At 37.4% G+C, this 24,746-nt stretch overlaps 3 protein-coding genes across 4 annotated transcripts; all 3 read left to right on the top strand.

Moving 5' to 3' along the window:
• The first annotated feature begins 2,266 nt into the window (after positions 1 to 2,266).
• Positions 2,267 to 4,689, top strand: LOC111784474 (heavy metal-associated isoprenylated plant protein 20-like). 2 transcript variants are annotated; one of them, XM_023665167.1, is made up of 3 exons: positions 2,267 to 2,387; positions 4,079 to 4,154; positions 4,305 to 4,689. In XM_023665167.1, exons 1-3 carry the CDS (start codon positions 2,307 to 2,309, stop codon positions 4,595 to 4,597), a joined length of 450 nt encoding a protein of 149 aa, XP_023520935.1. In that variant the 5' UTR covers positions 2,267 to 2,306; the 3' UTR covers positions 4,598 to 4,689. The 2 variants fall into 2 exon arrangements, with proteins under 2 accessions (XP_023520935.1, XP_023520934.1); XM_023665166.1 differs by lacking the exon at positions 2,267 to 2,387 and adding an exon at positions 3,429 to 3,549.
• Positions 4,690 to 13,854: 9,165 nt separating this feature from the next.
• Positions 13,855 to 15,726, top strand: LOC111784472 (heavy metal-associated isoprenylated plant protein 37). Its single transcript, XM_023665164.1, has 3 exons — positions 13,855 to 14,119; positions 14,323 to 14,398; positions 14,605 to 15,726. Exons 1-3 carry the CDS (start codon positions 14,081 to 14,083, stop codon positions 15,507 to 15,509), a joined length of 1,020 nt encoding a protein of 339 aa, XP_023520932.1. The 5' UTR covers positions 13,855 to 14,080; the 3' UTR covers positions 15,510 to 15,726.
• A 3,373-nt stretch (positions 15,727 to 19,099) lies between these two features.
• On the top strand, positions 19,100 to 19,787 carry LOC111784477 (probable calcium-binding protein CML31). The gene has a single exon (XM_023665170.1). The coding sequence runs from the start codon at positions 19,245 to 19,247 to the stop codon at positions 19,671 to 19,673; it is 429 nt and encodes a 142-aa protein (XP_023520938.1). The 5' UTR covers positions 19,100 to 19,244; the 3' UTR covers positions 19,674 to 19,787.
• The last annotated feature ends 4,959 nt before the right edge of the window (positions 19,788 to 24,746 follow it).

The raw sequence follows: 24,746 nt of genomic DNA on the forward strand, positions 1-24,746 counted from the left end.
TTCCTAGAGTAGACGTGATTTTAGCGAACGGTCATACGACCTCATGGAACATTCATCTAGTGTTCGATTGACACAAAATTTGGCAAACATTCATATTTCATATGGATCAACTTAACTCTAGAGCTGCATGCCTGAATTTTCTCTAGAACCTCGACTTTTGAGGTTAAGATCTGGGGCCTTGCCCGACCATGACACTTACATTGACGTTGTTGTCTTTGTCTTGCTTATGCCTCATCTTGATTTTCATGCACATCTATGTGGTGTGTTGGATCCATCCTCCTCAGTCGTGTGCCTCTAGTGGTTTGGGCACAGAAGAATCGTGAGATACGATTAGAGGGTGAGACCATCCAAACTTAAAGAGTTGAAATTGAGATTCCTTGAGACATAAAACCATGTTAAGATTGCCAAACCACCCTAGAGATTTAATAAACCACCACGACCACCCTAGAAGACAAAGGTAGCCTCCTAGGCCTATAGCAACCGGTATGTGTTTGAGGAGCTTCCACTTCCCTTCTCACTCCGGTATGATATTGTTGAACTAGGCATAAGGTTGGTTAGGGACGTTTGATTGGGTAGCTTGTTAGATTACCCAGCGTGGTCGATTTGTCCTGTGGTTGGGCGTTGATCATGTGAGTAGTCAGTAATTACCCAATACAGAGGATCCGTCCTGTGAGTGGACATTGATTATGCGGGTAGCTAGTGGAGATGGAACGTATCGGGGGTTGCACTCCCCGACCTTGGGCGACTACATGACTTATGGGATGGGTTCGCTAGCTAACCTCCAATGGAAGACGAGCAGACTTGTACTCACCATACTATCCCCACCTAGTATGAAGTCCTTTGAGGTAGTGCAACATCTACAGATATCGATTACCGCTGCGAAAGCCAAGCTAGCTACCCAAGCCTATGAATAGAAAGAGTTATATCCCTAGAGCCTAGAGTAAAGCTCGTGGTCTCCTGCTAGGTCAAGGATGCGATAAGAACCTACAAATATGTTGCTTACCGGGTATATTTATATACTCATCCCTTTCTACATTTTCTTTTTCAGCTGTGTGACAACACTAGTTGAGGTGAGGGGATGACTTAGGAGCTTAGTAGCCATAGAGGAAAGTTGACCCGAGGTGTTTGTCTGGTCCACACATATTGTAGTTAGCATTCCACATTTATCTTTTGTATCCCGACCTAAACTCGTTTCCTTTTTTAACGAACAATCCAAGCACAAGTGCATGTATTCCATTTTACGTTGATTTTTTTTTTTTTTTTTTTTTTTTTTTTTTTTTTTTTTTTTTTTTTTTTTTTTTTTTTTTTTTTTTNTTCTATCAAAATTATATGGCAATTTTCTTCCATTGTTTTCTCATACCTCCATCTTTTATCGCATAGTCTAGTAGTTACATCCAGTTTTTTTATGCGTCAAATTCGAGGTGTGACAAATAATGAGCTGGATTCATGTGAAATGGCTTTAGAAATCTTTGATAACGTCTATTTTATTCGAGAATATGATTTATTAGAATTTGATATAATCAACGTTTTATGGAATTGCAAATTTCTAAATATAAAGTTAAGTATTATGTAACACTTTCATTAAATCTTTATGATTCATATTTTATTTTACCTACCCATTTATTTAAGTATAAAATGGTGGGCCATTACCTATTTTATTATTTGATTGAAAAAATCAGTACATTTAAAGAAAATATAAAATACTTGAAACTTGTATAAATACAGGTACAAAAATTGAAATATATTATCTCTAAGACATAATTCCAAATCTAAATCATTGAAAGGCTTAAATAATGTTAATTAGAATGTTTTTATTATATTGCCAAAATTTAAGTCAATTTACATTTTCATGTTACAATATTTCATTTCACCAATGAGTTTAAAATGCTTGGTTGAGACATATTGGTTTGAAAAAGAAAAGATAAGAGCTAAAAATTGGAAGAACAAAATTAACTTCTTTCTCATTTGGATTAATTAAAGTTTGTGGGTTAAAACCATATATTGAACGAAGTCGAGCCAAATTTGATCGAGTGATGACAAGCCTTATCCGACCGTCATTACGAGATCAACACAACAAAAAATTAAAATTTTTGTAGCAAAGAGTTGTCTTTCGATGATTGGCGACAATACACAAAAGGTCAAATGTTTTTTTTTGTAGCTAAGAGTTCACTACTTGCACTCAAAGCTTATGTTTTGGTTTCGTTTGTTTATTTATATGCCCATAGAGACCAAACTTCCACAGTTCAAGGTGTTCTTTTTCTCTCTCTCTCTCTCTAAAAGTTCAGAGAATTAAGCAAAATTAGAAGATGGGTTTAGTTGATTTTCTTTCGGATTATGTTTCATACCGTTTTGGTTCGAGAAAAAAGAAGAGACGAAAGCCAAACCAGGTAATGCTCGTGTATGATGATTTTGTCTGTGTTTGTTTTGAATGTTAGAGGTTACGAAACTCCACAATGATATAATATTGTCTANTAAATTCTATCAAAATTATATGGCAATTTTCTTCCATTGTTTTCTCATACCTCCATCTTTTATCGCATAGTCTAGTAGTTACATCCAGTTTTTTTATGCGTCAAATTCGAGGTGTGACAAATAATGAGCTGGATTCATGTGAAATGGCTTTAGAAATCTTTGATAACGTCTATTTTATTCGAGAATATGATTTATTAGAATTTGATATAATCAACGTTTTATGGAATTGCAAATTTCTAAATATAAAGTTAAGTATTATGTAACACTTTCATTAAATCTTTATGATTCATATTTTATTTTACCTACCCATTTATTTAAGTATAAAATGGTGGGCCATTACCTATTTTATTATTTGATTGAAAAAATCAGTACATTTAAAGAAAATATAAAATACTTGAAACTTGTATAAATACAGGTACAAAAATTGAAATATATTATCTCTAAGACATAATTCCAAATCTAAATCATTGAAAGGCTTAAATAATGTTAATTAGAATGTTTTTATTATATTGCCAAAATTTAAGTCAATTTACATTTTCATGTTACAATATTTCATTTCACCAATGAGTTTAAAATGCTTGGTTGAGACATATTGGTTTGAAAAAGAAAAGATAAGAGCTAAAAATTGGAAGAACAAAATTAACTTCTTTCTCATTTGGATTAATTAAAGTTTGTGGGTTAAAACCATATATTGAACGAAGTCGAGCCAAATTTGATCGAGTGATGACAAGCCTTATCCGACCGTCATTACGAGATCAACACAACAAAAAATTAAAATTTTTGTAGCAAAGAGTTGTCTTTCGATGATTGGCGACAATACACAAAAGGTCAAATGTTTTTTTTTGTAGCTAAGAGTTCACTACTTGCACTCAAAGCTTATGTTTTGGTTTCGTTTGTTTATTTATATGCCCATAGAGACCAAACTTCCACAGTTCAAGGTGTTCTTTTTCTCTCTCTCTCTCTCTAAAAGTTCAGAGAATTAAGCAAAATTAGAAGATGGGTTTAGTTGATTTTCTTTCGGATTATGTTTCATACCGTTTTGGTTCGAGAAAAAAGAAGAGACGAAAGCCAAACCAGGTAATGCTCGTGTATGATGATTTTGTCTGTGTTTGTTTTGAATGTTAGAGGTTACGAAACTCCACAATGATATAATATTGTCTACTTTGAGCATAAGCTCTCACTTCCTCCAACCATCCTCCCTTCCAACAAAGTACATCATAGAACCTTTCCTGAAGTCTAGGTAGCCCTTGAACAGCCTCCTCTTAATCAAGGCTCGACTCTTTATTCTGGAGCCCTCGAACAGAGTATACATTTGTTCGACACATGAGTCACTTTTGACTACACCTTCAAGACTCACAACTTATTTGTTCGAGAATTTTATTGACATGACTAAGTCAAGGGCATGACTCTGATATCATGTTAGGAATCACGAACCTCCACGATGATATGATATTGCCCACTTTAAGTATGAACTCTCATGAATTTGTTTTTGGATCTTCACAAAAGGTCTCATACCAATGAATATGTATTTCTTACTTATAAACCCATGATCATTCCCTAACCTCAACTGGGTTTGTGATATATTTTGTTTCATTCGGATTTACAGACAGTAGAAATCATGGTGAAGATGGACTGTGATGGGTGTGAAAGGAGAATTAAGAATGCTGTTTCCTCCATCAAAGGTCTCCCCTTTCTACTTTTTGATTTATACGCGTTCTTACCAATTGAGTTATGTTAAACAATACTAAAAAGACACGAACAACGACTTAATTACAATGTATATCGACTCCTTTTCTCCTTGTTTGTTTGATATTTTACTGATTCCTGATAAGGAGTGAAGTCAGTGGAGGTGAACAGGAAGCAAAGCAAAGTAACAGTGATTGGATATGCTGAGCCAAGCAAGGTCCTAAAAAGGGTTCAAAGCACAGGAAAGAAGGCTGAGTTTTGGCCTTATGTCCCCTACAACTTGGTGGCTTATCCTTATGTTGCTCAGGCTTACGACAAGAAGGCGCCTGCCGGGTACGTAAAGAACGCCACTCAAGTGCTCTCGGTTGCGGAGGCGCCCGACGAGAGGTTGATAATGATGTTCAGCGATGAAAATCCTCATGCTTGTTCTATTATGTAAGAAAATGTATGGTTTGAACATGGAGGATTAGGGTTTGTATGCTACATGTTTTGCTGAAGAGAAAGATGGTAGTGGCTGTATCATGGTAGAAAGATGGTAGTGGTTTGAATCTACATGTTTTTCAAGTACCAAAACTATTATCGCCCAAATCCATATAGATTCAAACCAATAACTTAATATGTGAGCATAAATTCAAACCACCTCTTAAGAGCATAAATTCAAAGCATAAAAGCGTGGAAGGGATAAAAAACAATAAATCAATGCATTAAATCAATTAAATCATAGTATCTAATAGCTAATGCGGAGGATGGTTGGAGTCCTATATTAGTTGACTAAGGGAAAGATTATGAGTATATAAATAAGAGACACTATCACAACGTTTAGATGTTATACGCACGAAACTATATTAGAAACATGGCTTGATTTCTATCTTCCATTACAAATCTTCGTAACATAGAAAGTATTTAAGAATAATCTCGGTTTGACTTTTACAAATCTTGTTTTTGAGTGATTTCGTTTTTGAATTAGTGGTATTGTCTACTTGTGAGACAATATGGATATGTGATTCTAAATAATTATGTGTTGTCTATTTTACTATTTTAAGGAAATTCTATATGTTCCTTATAGATAATTATGATGTAATCTAGAGTTCCAAAAAAGGGAAGCTTCTTAGTGTCTTTCTATTTCTCATTCTCTTCTAATTTATCGAATTGATTTATGTAGAAACTATATGAGTTTTATCAACAAGCTGGATCCTATATTGAACATATATAGACTGAAGGGCACTTACGACACCTAAGCACGTTGAATTAGGTATATCGACCCTTGTTTTCCTTCCTAAAATTCAAAATATATGCATAAAATAAGATCATGAGATTCAACTCTTGAAACTATGCACTAGATAGTTGTAAAAAGAAGTGTCAAAAGTCAACTTACTCGAGGGGTCTCAATGGTTGAGAGAGAGTAAGAAAGAGAGCCGAAAAGGAAAAGGGAGAAGGAAGAGGTGAAGGTTTTGGGAGGAAGAAGAAGGGAGAAGTCAACTTGCCCCAAAATCTGCCATTGGAGATCGATCCAAGGCAAGGAACTCCGAGTCGACACTCCGCTTGGTGCTAGAAGAGAGTTTTGGGTGTGGATATGCTCTTTACGTCAAGAAAACCGAAAAACACATCAAGGTATGGTTTTGGCCTTTTCGTTTCGATTTTACCTAGATTTGAGAGTTTCTTGAGTGATAGGTTTGAAATTTTTGAAATGATTAACTGAAAGAGGATCACACCTATTTCTTGAAGAAAAATCGGACGAAAATCAGAGTCCAAGTAAACCAATCAAGCATAGGAAAACATGAGTTTTTCCGCATCCTTAAACGTCCTTATTACACTCTGTATTCAAGTAAAAAATATAACAAAAGTAAGTCAGCATAGGTGGACAGAAACTCTGTGATGTTGGTAAAGAACCAAGTCCATTTGAGTTGTGTGCTTTTAAGTTACAAAAATTCGAAAGAATTGAATTGAAACGTGAAAAATGCTAACATTTTGGAAATTTGAAAATCGTAGAAGAGACCCAACGTATGGAGGAGCGCGGAAGATTAGGATTCACCAATAAAATTTCAAAATTTTTGGAACCCTCTCCGGTAACAAATTTGATCTCAGGAAGGCGCGCGTCAACCATGTAAGTAGCCATTCGGATTCCCATGAGCAATACTTGTAGGAACCGTTTGGAATAAGCATGCATGCTGCCAAACGGATAATCGCAGACTCGTATATAAGCCATGGAAAAAGAATTAAATAAGAAAATTAATGGTATTTATAATCGGTTGACTATGAAATTACTTCGAGTTGAGATTGTGATATTGTTTGCATGTGAAAGGAGCAATGGAAACTTGTGAAATTTGCGCTCTGAATGAAGATGAATGCTATCTTCCCGTCGAGCATGCTTGTTAATTTTGCATGAACTGCTGCATGTTAATCAATTGTGTGATTGTTTGTGTTGTCTTTCTTGTTGAAAATATGAAGAAACGATGAACCTAGACTAGGGTGCTTGTGACTAAGTAGGTTAGACAAGACTTAGAACATGGTACCTCTTGGAGACCGTACATTCAAGGTCACGAAAGGATAACCGGCGAAGCGAGACCCCAGTATTCCAAGCCATGACAGGTTTGAGAGACTTTGTGCGAGAATCCTAGGGATGAGTGAATCCAAGTCCAAGTGACCACGATCTACCCTAGAAAGATCTAGTAGAACATCATGATAACTGTAGACAACCGAGGTAGTTCGCCGGACTTGAGCAGTGTGAATAGCGCACCAGAACCTCCATTTCCCTCTCAGCTCCAATACCTACCATCGAGACTGTACTCTGATATCGAGATCATTGAGCTAGGCTGAGCCAGATAGGGTAGTGTGATTCGTGCCCCGACCTAGTGGTGATAGCTAAGGAGTCTCTTGAATAGGACCTCTGAGCCGTAGAAGCTTGTCCCTAAGCAGGGGAGCGTGGGACCACGTAGGATGACCTAGTAGTTGACCGGCACATAGGGGAACGCAATCCCCCTCCCCTCCTCTGATTTTAGTGGTAGTATGGTCCCGTGGGAGGTTGTTTAGCTAACCTCCACGGATGATGCTCAGAGAGCGATACGAATTGAAATCCAGCCATACTATCCCCTCAAGTTTACTCATGAGATCGCGTCTAATCCAAGGACACTAACCATTCACGGCATGAGATGGGCAAGCCACCTAAATTGTAGAAAAGAGAATTGGAGCTTAGTACGCACTCCCTAGAACCTCAAGACAAGGCCATGGATACCTTCTAAGATAAGAATGCGAAAAGAGTCTACAAATAGGTTACTTACTGAGTATTCTTATACTCATCCCTTTCTACTATTCTTTTTTCAAGTGAGTGATGCCACGAATAAGCCATAGAGGAGTGTCTTAGAGCGTCTAGAAGTCTGTACATGTCATGCATTGTTACATCATACCATTTTGTACCCACAAACTTTTTGTTTTAAGAAATTCATACCCAACTTGAACAATTGTTTTTTTATTGGATTTCTTTTTCTTAATTGCTAAATTTTTTCCTAGTTTCTTCTCACTTATCTCTTTTTACATGTTTTGATTGGATAGTTTGTTAGTCCCACTCTTGATTTCAAATCACAAATTTTAGATGGTGACAACTTAAAGCATCTTTAGCCCCTTTTACTACTTTGTGGGTCATTTGAAGCTAATTTTCAATCTCAAAGGTCATCTAGGCAACTTTGAGACTGTTTTGTGAGTGGGCTAATTTAGTCATATTATTAATGCAAATATCTTCCTAAAATATTGAACCTATCAAATATCCAAATATTTAAATGTATTAAATGATGTTGAATTACTTCTCTACAAGTAAGATAGACAATAATAAATAGGTTAGGAAAAGACAAAAGTAAAAATAGAAGAAATTGTACGAGTTAGGTTATTCATAAATACATTTGCATTCAATTTTCTATGGTACACCGACATAGAATGCTCCCACACTCCCTCTAGAATTAGGTCATAAGATCCTTTACAACTTGATTCTCAACCAATTGCTTAAACAAAGTTTTGTTCCGAGTCTCCCTTTTGTAGGCTAAATATCAAACTTATGCACTATAATGGTTAAGAGTTGTCCTGAAATGAGGGGCTTCCTCTAGGATTTTTTTGGTGCCACAAGATAGTGGAAGCATTAAATGCACATCACAAATGTTTCAATTTAATGTGGTGTTGTGGTGTGATTTCAAGTATGTCTTTATGTACTTTTTTTTAGGTTTTTATAACTTCGACTTCACTTGAACGTTTTTTTTACTACAAGACTGTACAATTTTAATATTTAGTCACTAACCGTAGAGTCTCTATAATTGAGTCACCGAAAAAAGAATGTACGCCATGTGAGAGAGGGGAGAGGAAGTAATGATGTCCCTAAAAACTTAGGTTTTAGGTGTGTGGGAAGGAAATGAGAGTGTTATTTTGCAGTGAGGAGAAGAGGAGGAGTTGGGTTTTACTCTTTACTCAGTCTGCTCGCTGCTCTCTTGTCTCTTTCTCTCTCAGTCTGTACCTAATTCAGACACAGAACCACCACATTTAACACCCACACACACCCCCAAAACAAACCTCAAAATTCACCCATGACCATGCCCTCTACTACTTCCTAACAAACTCTGGTTCGGTTTTTGTTATGGATAAATAAAGTATTAAAATGTGTCTTCCAAAGTAAAAGTTTTCGATTCTTAAAAAATGTTTCATTACTCTCTCCAACCGATATGAGATCCAACAATTTACCACTTTGAAAGTCGAGTGTCTAAGCTAGCCTCCTGATTTTAAAATAGGTCTGGTAAAGAGATTTTCATACCCTTATGAGGTTATCTCCAACTAATATGGGATTTTATAATCTACCCTCCTTCGAGTCCAGCATCCTCGTTGGCGCACCGCCTAATGTTTGTCTTTATACAATTTATAACAACTCAAGCCTACAACTGAAAGATATTATCTCTTTTGGCTTGTTACATAATCTCAGTTAACTTCAAGATTTTAAAATGCATTGAGAGAGACTTCAACTCGTGTCCAACCAAATTGAAATCTCTAAAAAAAAAAAAGAAAAGAAAAAAAAAATCAAGCTTTTTGTCACTGTCCCCCAAATTTAGGGTTTTGGTTGGGTTGGTTGTAGTAATAGGTGACCTAGGTCTATTGTGTTTCTTTTAATGTCTGACTTCGTGTTCCTTTTTCACCTCTCAGTTTTGCCTCTTAAAAGTTGGCCAACACTCAACACACAACTCTTACCATTTTCTTAAAAAAAAAATTAAATAATTTACAAAAATTATTTTAACACGTGAGTAACAAAAATGGACAATAATAAGAGGGATCTCAAAAATAGGATGACTGAGAAAGATTTTAAAAAAATTAAAAGTTATTATTTATATTTATAAAAATACATTTTTATTTTCCATAACTCAATTATATAAACTTCAAAATTAAGTGTATAAATTTTATTGAAAATCATGTGAATGAAAACAATACATTTTGAAATGACTCACGTTAGTTTGTGGGGATGATCTTCACTTCTTGAAACGAAAAATAATTAATATGACATGTTGGTAGAGAAACGATGAGATTATAGTCGAGATTTATTAAAATTAAATGGAGTGAGTTTTAATATTTAATATTTAAAAGTAGTAAAAATGAAAGAAAGTAAAACAAGAAAATTCAAAATTCAAAAAGTTATTTTAGCCAAACATTTTCTGCAATTCATTAATTACTACCATATATATATCATAGTCACCCTTCCAACTATATCCTTTATTTTACTTCTTTTACAAATTAATGCCCCCGCTAAATTTTACCTTTTTTAAAAAAAATATCATTTTGAAATTTACTTTTACCTTTACCATGCAAATGTAAACTCAAAAGAGAAGAGAATTAGATTTACTTTTACCTTTACCATGCAAATGTAAACTCAAAAGAGAAGAGAATTAGCTTTAAAATAAGAGAATTTATCTGTACTAGTTAGGTTTATAGATTAAAATATTTCATGAATTTTTTTAAAAATTAAATTGGATTGAACTGGAAACAAATGAGTAGAGAGTGTTTAAAAAAAAAAAAAAAAAAAAAACATTGTCCTCGTAACTGAAACCGAATTTGTGGGTTGGTCCCACCACTCACGGGGAGATGTGAAACCACCATTCAACTGCTCTGTCATTGTGTCTTTTTTCCCTTTCTTTGTTCGATAAAACAAAATCAATAATTATATCTGAATAATTATTCTGCACATATCCATACAACATCATTTGACTTCTAATGTTTGCTACCAGGATAATTCCATTCTTTTTTGTTTTTTAAATATGTTCTTTTTTTTGTACGATTTAGGAAATAAATGGGAGTTTTTTTTTTTTCTCAAATATGTCAATTTTTTTTTTTTGAAGTTATTAAAAAAAATTGAGGCCTATGGTTTGCTCTCATTATAGCATTCCATTATTCAAATTATTGATAGACATTCACCAGTGAAAGACCATTTTTAACTTTTTGAGGTTAAATTGTCACATTCACACTTACACAGATGAAAATTAATTATTTACTAAGGTGAAAACGAAAAACTCTTAAGAAAATATATTATCGTATTCAAAATATAAATGCATTTAATTACAATTGTGTAATGGTACCATTCAACTAGTATTGTCACCGATAGTGAAGAGGTTGTTTCAAATGAATCTTGATGTCGTGGCCTCCTATTTTAGGATATAGGAACGCTCCATCGTCTCTGATGTGAAGAAGAGGTAACAAGGGACTCAACGTGACGTACACGATGTCGACGAGATAAAAGGTAGGATCCAACACTGTAACGAACAACACTGTCACAAAAGCAACGAACAACCACTCCAGACACGCCACGACAAGTTATACGACACCCTTTTGTAGTATTCAACTAGTATTGTTACGGCCCAACATCACAATCCACGCGCCCGCATTATCTGACTCGAGACCTGTGCCTCGATCCAATTTATGACCCGCATGCACATTAACTCCCCCAGCAACATGTATTGTGCATGCAGACACCGACTCCTTAGACTCACGCGACTTCATCGGCTCGGCGACTCCTCGGCTAAGAAAACTTGTTATTCAACCTAGGTTGACAATTTTCACACCTTTCCATATGTTTTTGACACTTATGGAGCTTATTTTGACCTTAATTAAGGCAATTGAGGTTAGTATAACTTCCTATTTCCTAAATTTAAGTTGAATTTAGTTAGAAATGTGAATTGTTAACTAAACGAGATGGACGTTCTAATAGGAAAAAACGTGAAGGATACTTGGAACAACTTTGAGGGACGTAATCAAGCATTCATATTTAGGGAGAACGTCAACTAAGGGCAACCAAGTAAGTGGTCTTACTGTTGGCTCGGTCAAAAAACTTGTCTTATGTATGACGACACGTACCCAGTGGCCCTTGCACGTGTTCTTTATGCTTTATGTTATACGATGATGTGATTAAGTTATATGATGATGTGATGATGTTTATGATGATGTGATGACGTTATATGATGATGCGATGATATTATATGACGATGTGATGATGTTATATGATGATGTGATGATGTACATGTTATGATGACATGATGGTGATGATGCATGATAACATCGTGATGTAAGATGCATAATGACGAGATGAGTTAATATGATGATATTTCATATTAAGATGATGTACATGTATTAAATGTCATGACACATTATGATGACAAGTTTCCTAAGACACATCCCTAATTAATGTTAATGATAATGAAGGTATGAAGGTCAATTCATGCGTGTTACCTAGGGTAATGTGTGAATGATGTATAGGATTATGTCATAAGATGAAAACTATATGAACCTCATGCATATTGTATATTCATATGGGTTACTTTTTCATTTATGATGATGAGTATGGATGCATACACTATGATGATGATGATCATCATCATGCCTTGCATAATACTCGGGGATTTGCTAACCTTCGAACATCCAGCTACATACAACTAGCTCGACTGTGATGGGTCTAGAGAGTGCGAACTGTCTGGGGACTCATGCTTGCATGTGTGAGTCGTGTGTAGGGAAGTACTACACATCCAGTTTTGTCAGGACTGGATGTCACCTCTATGATGGTTTTAACGATAGGTCCATAATCATGAGTTGTATTGTTTGCATTCCTTGACCCAATAGTGGGGTTACTTATTAAGTATTTCTTAAAATTCTCTAGTCTTGTGCTACTTCTATTTCAGGTAAAGACAAGACACCCCTATACGACTAACGACGATATCGCAAGTAAAGATCATGACACACATAGGGTAAACTGTATTTTAATTCTTAGACTTTAGGCTAATATATGATGTTTTTACTTTTAATCTTTATTGGTTTTATTTAGTATTTCGTTGGGTTGTTTTAAAGATGTTTTCAAACATGTAAGTCAATGACAGTGTTTTATGACGAAGTTTTAAATGTTTATTTATGCATAAGAGAGTATGTTATGATAACTGTGGCGATTTTAAGTTAGTAGAAATCTAGAGTCATTCTAAAAGGATTGTCTACTAACCTCTAAATCACAAGTTGTAACCCATTTGAATTCTCTTTTATCTTACCTAAAAACATGGTTTGGAAAAGGTTGTGTATTTAAAAAATTCATTAGGTGACCTATTGTTGGGATAGAGAAATGCAAATACATATAACATAACTATGACTATTATGATTGGAGGGACGTAAAACTTGATTCTTCCGAGGCTCCACTTTTTTGAGGTCTAATCAGGCTTATTACTCTTTTATACATGACTCATGCATACGCACATAGACTCATTGGGTGATCTTCCCTTCCATCTTCTTTAATCCCCATTTTGATTATTTAGGGTTTCAATAGTTTTGTTTGACAAAAAAAAAAAAAAAAAAAAAAAAANAAAAGCAAAATGTAAATCATGAAGTTACACATACAAATAAATCATAACCGGAGAAACAATTCACGACTAGAATAATCACACAAACATGCATGAGATCCCTCAACATTTTTGTTTTCCTTTTGTGCTTCGGGTCATTGTTGGATATTACCTCCCGTTGAATTTGCATGAATATTTTTTGAGAATACATTATGTTCTTCGCGCGATAATGAACATCATCTCCTTGTTGAGGTTGTATATATACTAAGAGTGATTTTATTGTGCTAGGTCATTGATAATGTCATCTCCTTAATTAAAGCATGAATGAATGTACTAAATTAAGAGTAGAGCACTAGAATTAGGATGACTTTACGTAAACCTAGGTCAGGACACTTTCAGTAGACTGAATAACCCAAGATCGTGATATGAGATTAGAGAATTTGAAACTTTAAGCACTCCAATAACTTAATACATGTATCTAACTTTCGTAACTCCTCAAATACTAATCAAGTACATAGGTCTCTCGTTGTACATAGATCCCACATGTTCATGTATCTTGCATAAAAAAGAGTTAAAAAGACAACCAACAATGATGTCCCTTATTTAAAAAAAGGTACTTGAGTTAGACCCAAAAAATTGGGGCATTCATCCAAAAACAAACCAAGTCTGTGGAGTAGAAAGAGAGAGAGAGAGAGAAACAGATAACCATAGAGACAGAGAGATTGACTAAATGGAAGGTTGTAAGCAGCCAAAATATGGTAACTGAGCGATAGACAGAGAGAAAGAAGTGGGGCTGTCAAGTCGCTGTTGTTTTATTTGTTTCCTCAGTGTTTAACGTTAAATCACATCATCTCACAATTTCAAAACCCCCCTTCTCTCTATCTCTCTCTCTCTTCCCACTTTTTCAAAATCAAAATCAAAATCAAAATCTCTCCTTTTCTTTTACCCCTTCTCTCCCATGTGCCCCCTTTCCTTTCCTTTGTTTGCTTTTGAGGTAACTCTCTCAGTCCTCTGAATAAATTAACCCCCCTCCTCCCATGCCTGCCCATTAACCCCCCTTTCTCTCTACACTAACCCCGTCCCCCCTCCAAGAAATGACCAAAGAGGATGATTTTAAGCTACTAAAGTTTCAGGTTTTCCCCCTTTCTCTACAACCCACTTTCCATAATTCTCTGTTTTTCTTAAAAAAGTTGCCTTTTTTTTCTCTTTACTTCCTGCTCCTATTACGTTCGCTAAAGGAACATTTTGTTGTGTGTGTGTGTGTGTGTGTGTGTGTGTTTGTGTGTGTGTGTGACTCTTTAAATCTCTGTTTTGAGTATTTGTTTTCTTTTTATAGACTTGTGATCTCAGAGTCAACATTTACTGTGATGGGTGTAAGCAGAAAGTGAAGAAACTTCTTCACAGGATAGAAGGTTTGTTCTTCTTTTTTCTATGTTCTTAGTAATGTAAAACAATGTTTTAAGTAGACTGCTGTTTAGTTGGATCTAGCTTGTTTGGTTACTGGGAAAGTGAGAGAAAATAAGAAACATTTCTGTTTGGTTTTGAAATTTTGTGATGAATCTTGTTTAAAACAGAGGAATTTAAGGAATCTTTTGATGAATGTATGTTGTATGAACAGGGGTTTTTCAGGTTGCTATAGGAGCAGAGGATCAGAAGGTTACAGTTTTAGGAAGTGTAGATTCTGCCACTTTGATCAATAAGCTGGTCCGAGCTGGAAAACATGCTGAGCTTTGGTCGCAGAAATCCGACACCAGCTCGAAACCAAAGAGCAACGACCATAAATCTTCTAACAAGGGACCGAAACTGGCTCCACTTTACTGCCACGATGATGACATTGATGGTTGTTTTGGTGGTGAGGAAGGAGCGTTTCAGTTCAGGGCAGCTAATCTTGATCTCCACAGGCAGCGAGCGACTCCCAGGAAGCCAATAGGCCCAGGTCAGGCAGTTGCCAGAAAGAACATCCCCTCTAGGATGGACCAGAAAACCTTGGAACCTCTGAACATGAACATTCCTCAACCGTTTGGCATGGGCAGAGGAAGTATCAATCCCGGGGAGCCGAAAAGAGCGAATAACAATGACCTGAATTCAATGATGAACATGGCGGGATTCAACGGCGGCAACCATTTAAATTTTGCCACACCTTCTTCAATTGGTGTTAATTCAACAAACACCTCTCAAGGAGGATACTTCAGCTACCAGCCATCTTCAACCTCTGGATTCCCCATGGCAACTGGTCAGTACCATAATCATCATCATCATCAGCAGCAGCAGCAGCCATTAATGAACATGAACATGAACAACATGGTAAACAGGCAGGCAATGAACCAGCAGCCTCAAATGATGTACAATAGAGCTCAATTGGTTCCACCAAATACAGGATATTACTACAATTACAATTCTAGCCCTGTTTATCCAAGTTATCCTTGTGCAGAGGATGGTCATTACTACCATGGACAAAGTAGTAACTCTGCAGCTGACATGTTCTGTGATGAGAGCACAAGCAGCAGTTGCTCAATCATGTAAGAAAGAAAGGGACAAAGATGATTGTGATGTTAAGGTTATTGGGGTGTTGTTTTTTCTTTGTATGTTTTAGGTGGGGGTTGTTTTTTTTGTGTTGAAGGGGTGTTTTCCTTTGTTTTTTGTCTTTTGGCAGTGGCAGTGGCAGTGTATTTTGTGGATTGTTCTTCAAAGATTATGTTTTGTGAAATTTGAAGCTGTCTCGTCGTTAGTTTTGTTGTTCCCTTTCCTTTGTTTCATATTAAAACTGACTCTTGTGTCTGGTTATGAGGGGACCTGTGGAAGACCAAAAAAAGGAAAAAAAAAAAAAAAAGTTCTTTTTGAGGGTTTAGGGAGTGGTTGGATTTTGAACAGATTTGATACTGTGCAACTTTGATGAAAAAGAACACCATTTCGAGACTCTTGTGTCGCAGCCTTGTTTGTCTACATGTGGGATTATGAACCTATTGTTTTCCTAGTATGGCGGTCACACTCTCTTAACTACAATCTCATCTTGGCCATATTTCTTCCCAGAGCAAAGAGTCCTTTCACTTGTGGGCAATTGTTGCATTGGCGCCCCTCTTGATTTTGCTGCACTTTCATTCTTCTATGGCTTTGACATCCAACTTTGTGCTTCTTCTCAAGCAAATATTGGTCTTTAAGACATTTATTGTAAAATCGCCCTCTCTAGACATGGGATGATGACTCAAGGAATATATGTGTGCTCACTTCTAGGAGCACTTATGCGTATGGGTGTACATTCAACCCGACAACCCAGACCAACCCAACCCGAACTATAAAGGTTGGGTTGAGTTGGATTATCATTTCGGGTAGGGTTGGATTCATTTTTCTGAATTCGAATTGAATCGATTCGGTTTCGGGTTTGTGGGACAAATCTTCGGGTTGACTCGAGCGACTCAATCCAAAATAAATATATAAAATATATTAAGAATCATGTAGTAATAATGAGTTTGCCAGAGTGGTATTTTGGCCGTTTGGTGAGGCCGACGCCCGAATTCGACTCTAGTCTCTTATATGTCTCATTTTATTATTTTCTTTTATTTCTTTTTATCATTTTTTATATATATACATGTTTCTTTTTATTATTTTGTTTAATTTCTTTTATATTATTTTGTTATATAGATATATAATATAATTAATTATTTAACTTATATATACACATATTTCTTTTTATTATTTTGTACCTATATATATACATATTTCTTTTTATTATTTTGTTTAATTTATTATATATACACAATTATTTAACTTATATATATACGTATTTCCTTCTATTATAAGTTTATTAATTATGATTTAACCAATTATTTTCTATTAGGGATGGGTAGAGAAAGACTCTGATCCTACTCCTTTCACTCGTGAACTTATCTATCCTTCCTTTATTTATTGAGGTTGTCAATTATTATTATTATTATTATTATTTTGTTACTTTCACCCATTCTAAAAAAATATTTGTATTTAGTTGTCTTTAATTTTATGACAATTTTGAACTATGTTAATAAGTTAGAATTTTCGCTGGTTGTTTTTTTTTTCTTTTCTGAATTTCTCTTTTTTGTTTTTGTATTTTTGTGTGAATAATTATAGATTGATTTTGGTTTGTTTGTGAAATTTTAATATATTTTATCTAAGATTGTATCGGAATAATTATAAAGTGTAGATTAATTAAACTAAAAAAAATGACAACCCAACCCCAACCTGAAAATAGAGGGTTGGGTTGTGAAAAATTTTGGATGGGGTTGGGTTACCAATCCAACCAACCCGAACTTTTGGGTTGGGTCAAAAAAAATCCCTCAACCCAACCCAACCCGACCATATACACCGCTACTTACGCGGCCTTACTTGCCTATCTCGTGCTCACTCTGCTTGGAGTACTTCTACAAGCATTGCTTGTCTTTTTCTTGTTCACTCCTCTCTTAGAACTTCCATCTTCTTGCTTCATCGATGGGTAAGACTCCCCACTCAAGGAGTTTGGCTTCAACCCACAGATACTTTGCCCAATCTGACAGTCATGATGTACTTATGAAATATTTAATTAACCTTTAAGTTTATTTTTTTGATTGTCTTGTCCGATAGTTTTTTTTTTTTGTTTTTTGTTTTTTTTGTTTGTTGTTGTACATATTCAACCACGCATTCAACAAATTTTGAATGTCACGTTTCTAAACAATGTCAACTAGATCAATACTATATAACCTACCGATCTTTGAGCTTCCACTATGTTTTTAGACAGTGTCAACTAGATCAACCTTAGAGCCAAACAATCATTGAGTTTCTACTACATTTCTAGACAATATCAACTCGATCAACTTTGGTGCCTATTGAACCTTGAGCTTCCACTATGTGTCTGGTTAGCATCAACTAGATCAACCTTAGAGCCGATCAATCCTTGAGTTTCCACGGCGTTTCTAGGCAGTGTCAACTAGACCATCCCTACAACTTACCGATCTTTAAGCTTCTACTGCATTTTTAGACAGCATCAATTGATCAATCCTGGAGCCCATCAATTCTTGAGCTTCAACTGCGCGTGTAAACTGGATGAATCCTAGAGCCTACTAATCCTTGAGCTTCCACTACATTGTGAACTAGACCAACCTAGAATATAAAGCAACAATAAAACCTTGGGCTTGTGATTATTGTGATTGGTTTTGCAGGAGAAAGAGAATCCTCCCAACCTATGCGGCAATGGGCAAGGTGGTCGTTGGCGACAGCCAGCGGCGTGCCTTAGCGCTGCAACTTCTTGATCTTGTAAGTGGTTTTGTTCTGATGTGAGGCAGATCCATAGCTGCCTCCAGAAACTCAGATTGCGCTTCTGATTCATCTGATTTTGAAAGAGCATTCCAGAAGACAAGACTTTTCCAAGAAACAATCATTGGATATTGAAAATCCTGCAGGAGCTCTGTTGAATTTATGTATCTACAAAGGGAACAAAGGCAACCATTCTTCAATATTATTCCTTCATCAACACCTCTCCCTCCCACTTCCAACCTTGTTCATAACATTTTCATAACTTCTATTACAAATCTCGAATCAAAATGATTCCTTTACGAAAGTAATAGGTATTTTTCATAAAAATTTTAATCAATCATACTCGGGTCTAAAACTCATCCAAAACTAAGAACTTAACACATTTTTTTACTTTGTAACACCTTCTTCCCATCAAAATATACTAAAATTTCTTAAATTAATTTCAAAATAAACTCTCGAATTTGAAAGAAAATTAAAATCAAGAACTTAAAATTCATATCATATGGATGGAATAATTCAAACCCCCAAAATTATTCTTAGAATTTGGTTAAAAAGTTATGGTTGTTGTGTTTAAAAGTTTTGGTGTTAAAATTGAAGTTTTGGTTCTTAGAATTTGAAGAAATCAGGAAGTTTCCTTCCAATGATAAAAAGAGAAGAAAAGTGTAATAGTCTTCTCTTTCTTTTCTTCAATGCTGCTGGAAGCTACCACCACATTCTCTAATGTTCTATTCACAACATTAAACTTCAATTATCCATATTCTTATTGTAATCTTAATATTCATATAATAATTTATTTAAAGTTTCAACCCAAATTCAAATAAATGATTTATTATAGAATTTCCTTTCTCATCCACCGCGTCCACGGATCGAACCAGTTTCCTCATCCCCTTCGTTATCTCTGTATTTACACGCAATCCCAACGCGCAAATTCCCTCTACATAAACACCTCCAACTCAAATTCATCACCCAAAACAAATCAATCTTCCCCAATTCCTGGAGATGCCCCAATTCTCGCGCTACGAGAGAGTGTTCAACAGTATAGACTCCGACGGCGACGGCAAGGTCTCCTCTCAAGATTTGCTAACCCGGTTCGCGGCGGTGACAGGGGAGGAGCTCACGGAGGAGGAGGCGGCAGCGGTGGTGGCGGCCTACGATTCCGACGACGACGGGTTATTGGAGATTGCGGAGTTCGAGAGGTTCGTGGAGGAGGGGGATGGAGAGGGGAAGGAGATAAAGGAGGCTTTTAAGATGTATGAAATGGAGGGATTGGGTGTGATTACGGCGGTGAGCCTGCGGCGGATGCTGATCCAGCTGGGGGAATCGAGGAGCATCGGGGATTGCAACAGAATGATCGCCAAGTTTGATGTCAATGGCGATGGAGTTCTCTGTTTTGATGAGTTCAGGATTATGACAGAACATAAAATGTAGTTTGCACTTGCATATATATTATAAATTTATTTTATTTTATATCGGTTCTTTTGTCCATCACAAGCTCACTCGGTGTTTAGAGGATGTTTACTTGGGGCTGCGAATCTACAGGATGGATAGCCTATCTTAGTTTGGGATGAACTATTTTTATTATTTTTAACTAGTATTTTGGGTTGAGGGCAACATCATCATATCTGTTTGGACAATATGGCATCATATGTGTAAGGTTAGTTGTTGACCCTTAGCACAAGACCATGAAATGACACTAAACCTAAGGGAGCTACATGTGTGCCAGCTAACTACTAGGTTTAACTGCGTGGTGGCTCGTCCATCGACAACCCTATTTAGGAGGTTAGAGCTATTTTCACACATGCTCGGGGCACTCTGTAACGATACACCTTTCCAAGGAGAGAGAGAGAAGAAAAAAAAAGAAAAGGGAAACGCCGAAAATCTCGCGATTTTCGGCGGGACCAACGCAGGCCCTCTTAAACCCTAGGAGCGGCCGCCTCCTTTAGGTAGGAGCAAACGCTAGGGGACTTCGGACCAAGGAGAGGCAGACGCGCCACTGGAGACGAACGAACGACGACGCTTCCACCGGCGACGGTAGCCAAGCTCTGTGATTAGGGTTTTCGAACGAGGAAGACGAAGCGGCAGGCGTGGGTCGACCCTCGGCTAGGTTCGGCTTGGCAGTACGGCTTGGCAGCGCGGCTTGGTGGCTTGACGTTCAAATAGGATACCGATTCCTAGGTTTTCGACCCTTCTGGAGCCATTCCCACCCTTGTTTCAACCATCTGAGGTCAGTATAACTCCATTTTGACGAAATAGTTTGCAATAGGGACATACCTTGGTAGCTAGGCACAAGGGATAGTGGTGAAAGAGCTCTAAGTGTATCATATTATCTTATAGGAGGTAGTTAGGCGCCGAAGTTAGCGTTGTAGGTAACTTCGGCCAGGGCCAAGGAGGTAAGTAACCTTACTGTTGGCGTGAGTTATGTATGTATGATGGTGCGTGCCTTGTGGCCCTTGCATGCACCATGTATGTTGTTGATGTATGCTAGGCGAGGTGTTCCTTGCAGTGAAATGCTATGTATGCCATGTTTATATATGTGATCCTTACAGTGAAATGATGTATGCCATGTTGTGTATGTGATTCTTGCAGTGAAATGCTATGTATGCCATGTTTATGTATATGACGTTTTGTGACACGGTTGCTACCCTGTATGTATGAGCTTGATTGACATGTCGTGAATGTAATGAGAACCCCGCATACCATGAATGAGACAACTAGTATGGTATGATATGCTTGCTCGATGCTGACCCAGTTATGCTATGTAATGTGGTGAGGGGATGGATCGTTGCATGTATAACGCCATGGAGGTAAATCTTACGAACCTCATGCACGCTATGGTTATGTACCGGGGCACTCCCCCGTTATGCTACTGATGGTATGGATGCGTATGTTCGATATTGTGTTCGCCACAATATCATGCAGGCCCTCCTTTGTCCGTGGCGTTCGGTATTGTATGTCATACATACCCGACCAAGCCAAGCCCATGGAGTTCGTTTGCGAGCTCGCCTGGTGGGCCCATCGTCACACGCATGGGCCATGTGTGAGAAAGTATCATGCATCCACCCCCGCCCGGACAAAGCAAGGGCCTAAGGCCATGGGAAGGAATGGAAGCAGACCCCTCTCATGGTTCCTCTCTTTTAACACTTGTGCTCATGTAGGTGTATTGTGTGCGATAAGTATGTGTATTGTGTGCGACTGCTTGTATCCATATGTATGATTATGTGCTTACCCCAACAGTGGGGCGACTTACTGGGTATTTTATATAATACTCAAGCCACGTGCTACCCATATTTTCAGGTAAGGGCAAGGCTCCCATGTACGGCTGACGGTGGATGCTGCGAAGGCCATGGAAATTTTGAGGAGTTTGTAGGGTCGTAGGCACCTTGTTGGATTATTTTGGGTTCATAGTTATTGTAACTGTTTCCTCTTGTTCTCTGTTGATTATTTCTAGGTTAGGTTGTCGTTGTTGTTTTCCCCAGGTATGAATTGCTTATAATAATGAATGCATTGTCGTATTTGAGACTGTTTTATGTGGATCCTTGTTCTGTTGATCATGCAAGTATGAAGTAACGTCGCTAATTAGGTTAGAGAAAAATTAGGGGCGTTACACACTCATCTTGAGCTAACTACTCATGTAGTCCCTAGCTCCCTCTGAAGATTAATTTACAGAATCATGACCTCAACCTTTGACCCATTTTTGTACACGATAGTAACTCAAGTAGTCTTGTGAAACTATCATGTCTGATCGATTTGGGACAAGCTCGACTGTACGTGTAACGCTATAAAAAAAAAAAAAAAAAAAAATCNTAAAAGGGGCATTTTGCCCCTCAGCCCATTATAGGGTCTTAAGGATTTTCCACAGAGCACCTGCAAAAGAGAAAAGTGTGAGAAAGAAAGTTGGGAGAAAAGAAACTTGATAGGGGAAAGTAAACCTCCGGATTTCTCATCGGGGAACCATCGTCGAAGTTCATTCTCAACCGAGACTTACACGCTGGAGTTTCTTCTTGAAGAAAAAGAAGACTCGTGTTGTTGAGGTTCCATTTTCCGTCAAGATCCGAGAAAAATCCGTAACGTAAGATCTCGAACGTTCCTCTTCAGATATGAGATCTTCCTTTGGGAATAGGGTGCTAAAGTTTGTTATCTTAATCTAGGGAAGATCTGCCGCTTATGTCGTGAAGAAAATCGGACGAAACGTTGAGATCTGAGAATCTTTCCAAGCACGGTAAGGATGTTAACGAACCTCCTTCCGACGCTCATAACTCATCGTATGGTTAAGTAAAAATCAAGAAAAAGATACTAGCACATAGCTTGTAGTACGATCTAAAACTTTGATGAAGAAATCATTTCGGTTTGGATTAGAAATCGAGAGATAAAAAATGAGAAGAACGTCGGAAAACTAATCGAAAACCCACTTTTCTGTTAGGAGAGAGAAGGCGATGGCGTGCCACGTGTCAACCAGCGAGAGGTTTCTCGCATGCTAATAACCACCGGACACACATCAAACTCCGCCTGGAGTGACGCAGTTCCAGCCTTCCAGCGATACGCGTCCATGGCAGCATCAACCCGACCCACGTCCTCAGTCTTCCCGATACCCGCGGTCCACTTGGACCATCGCACCTGAACCGGACCGACGACCCACTGCTGCAGAAAAGCGCGCGCGAATGGCACTCGCTAATGGAACCTGCGAGTGAGCTTGTCCCAGCGCGTGGCTAGCGTGTGTAAGCTTGTTTTTGTCCCATTCGACTCTTGTTTTTTCTATTTTCCTTCCGATTCCAATTCTAACCCTACTTTTATATGAAATAGGATCTAATTCAGAAAAATCAATATTTTTGGACACACTATTTGTGTTGAAACGCTAATGTAAGGGCACGCGTCATCCAAGTAAGTCACCACATAGAACTTTAGGAAGAAATACTTGTAAGAGTCGCTTAGTTATGCATGCATGCTAGTTTAATTACCTTAGGTGGTAGCTTTCCATGATTGAATGTAGGTAATTTGTTTTTAAGAGTATGGATGTATTATGTGAAGTATTTTGAGAATTATCTGAGTGTAGCAATTATGTTTTAAGCTTCCGCTTTATATGTTTATGTTTAATTCATGCTGAAAGGAGGAAGGGAACTTATGAAATCTGCACTCTGGGAGCTTGATGGTTATATAGCCCCATTGAGTATTTTTGTTTATAGTTGCATGAATGTTGATGATGCTAGATAATGGGAACACTCTGTTAGCTTTCATGATTCAGTTTAACGATAAGTCTAGGTTTTGAGGTTGGAGTGACAAGTCCCTAAGTGAAAACCTAACCCTCTCCTAGGAGCCTAAGAAACTACCATGGCATATGAACCACCTCTAGAGTACTCTTAGGTTACTTATGTGTGATTGATGTTATAGCTTCGTGGGTGATCAGGAGGTTCCTGATCAGAACTCAACTGCTCTAAAGCCGTTTTAGCATGGGAAACGGGAGACCCACGTTGTAACGGACCATTTAGCTTGATGGGAATGGGGGAGGTAGCCCTCCCCGAACAAAGGGGGATTACCATGGGACTAGGGGGTTGTAGCTCACTTCCTAGGTAAGACACTAGGTAGTCTCATAAACATGTCGGGATAGCTACTCGCAGGGCACTAGTCAAACAGAGGTTGGCATAAGGGAACTCTTAGGGTTAAATGAAAGAACGAAGAACCAAAGAAGCTCCAAGGAGCCAAGACCAGAATTAGGTGATCTAGAGCCAAAGAAAAGACCGTGGAAGTTTGTTAAGATTAGGATGCGATAAAAACCTACAAGTAGGCGGCTTACTAAGTACATGGAAGTTTTTTATACTCATCCTTGTTATATCTTTTTTTTTTTTCTTTTCTTCAGGTACATGAGGTGTTGGGTCAAGAGAGGGCGTGTTGAGGGATGTGGATTGTCACAGAGGGAGTGTGTCACGGGGCGATAGTCGAGTCTTACATTTTAGTATACTTTGTCCTTTATATTTTCTTCCTTTGTCTAAAACTAGTCACCTATGGTCTCTTTGTATTGAAACGCTCTTCTTACGAAATAAATTATTGATTTTTGAATTGATGTTTTTCTTTTAATTTCTTGCATACACACTACACGTCATAGTCATTATAAGTCACGACTTGAGTTTAAATATTGGGTCGTGACAAATTTGATATCAGATCACCAGGACATAGGTCCTGTAGACACTTGGATTAGATTTGAATTTTGAATCACGTGCCGCTCGCGACCAGACAATCTCACAGATTTGAATTGTGAAGTTAAGAGCTAAGTTGTTGTCGTGTAGGAAATTTATCATGACTGTTTGTTGTGTTATAGTTGCACATTTACTAGAGGATGTGCTTTGAATGAACTGTAATCACAACTTTTCTATTGTGGTAGCTAATGGCACCAAAGAGACGTGAACCCTATCTTGGGCTTGGTCCCAGAAGGGGAAGGAGAAGAGTCACTCAGGACACTGATGTTCCATCACCTGAGGTGGAACAACCTGAACCTGAAGAGGTTGGTGA

Source organism: Cucurbita pepo, unplaced genomic scaffold (genome assembly GCF_002806865.2).
Source record: "Cucurbita pepo subsp. pepo cultivar mu-cu-16 unplaced genomic scaffold, ASM280686v2 Cp4.1_scaffold000209, whole genome shotgun sequence".
NCBI lineage: Eukaryota > Viridiplantae > Streptophyta > Magnoliopsida > Cucurbitales > Cucurbitaceae > Cucurbita > Cucurbita pepo.

Coding starts and splice junctions, on each gene's coding strand:
- LOC111784474 (XM_023665167.1), top strand. CDS start 2,307: ATGGGTTTAGTTGATTTTCTTTCGGATTATGTTTCATACCGTTTTGGT. Junction 2,388..4,078: donor AGAGACGAAAGCCAAACCAG/GTAATGCTCGTG, acceptor TCGGATTTACAG/ACAGTAGAAATCATGGTGAA. Junction 4,155..4,304: donor TGCTGTTTCCTCCATCAAAG/GTCTCCCCTTTC, acceptor ATTCCTGATAAG/GAGTGAAGTCAGTGGAGGTG.
- LOC111784477 (XM_023665170.1), top strand. CDS start 19,245: ATGCCCCAATTCTCGCGCTACGAGAGAGTGTTCAACAGTATAGACTCC.
- LOC111784472 (XM_023665164.1), top strand. CDS start 14,081: ATGACCAAAGAGGATGATTTTAAGCTACTAAAGTTTCAG. Junction 14,120..14,322: donor TTAAGCTACTAAAGTTTCAG/GTTTTCCCCCTT, acceptor TTCTTTTTATAG/ACTTGTGATCTCAGAGTCAA. Junction 14,399..14,604: donor ACTTCTTCACAGGATAGAAG/GTTTGTTCTTCT, acceptor TTGTATGAACAG/GGGTTTTTCAGGTTGCTATA.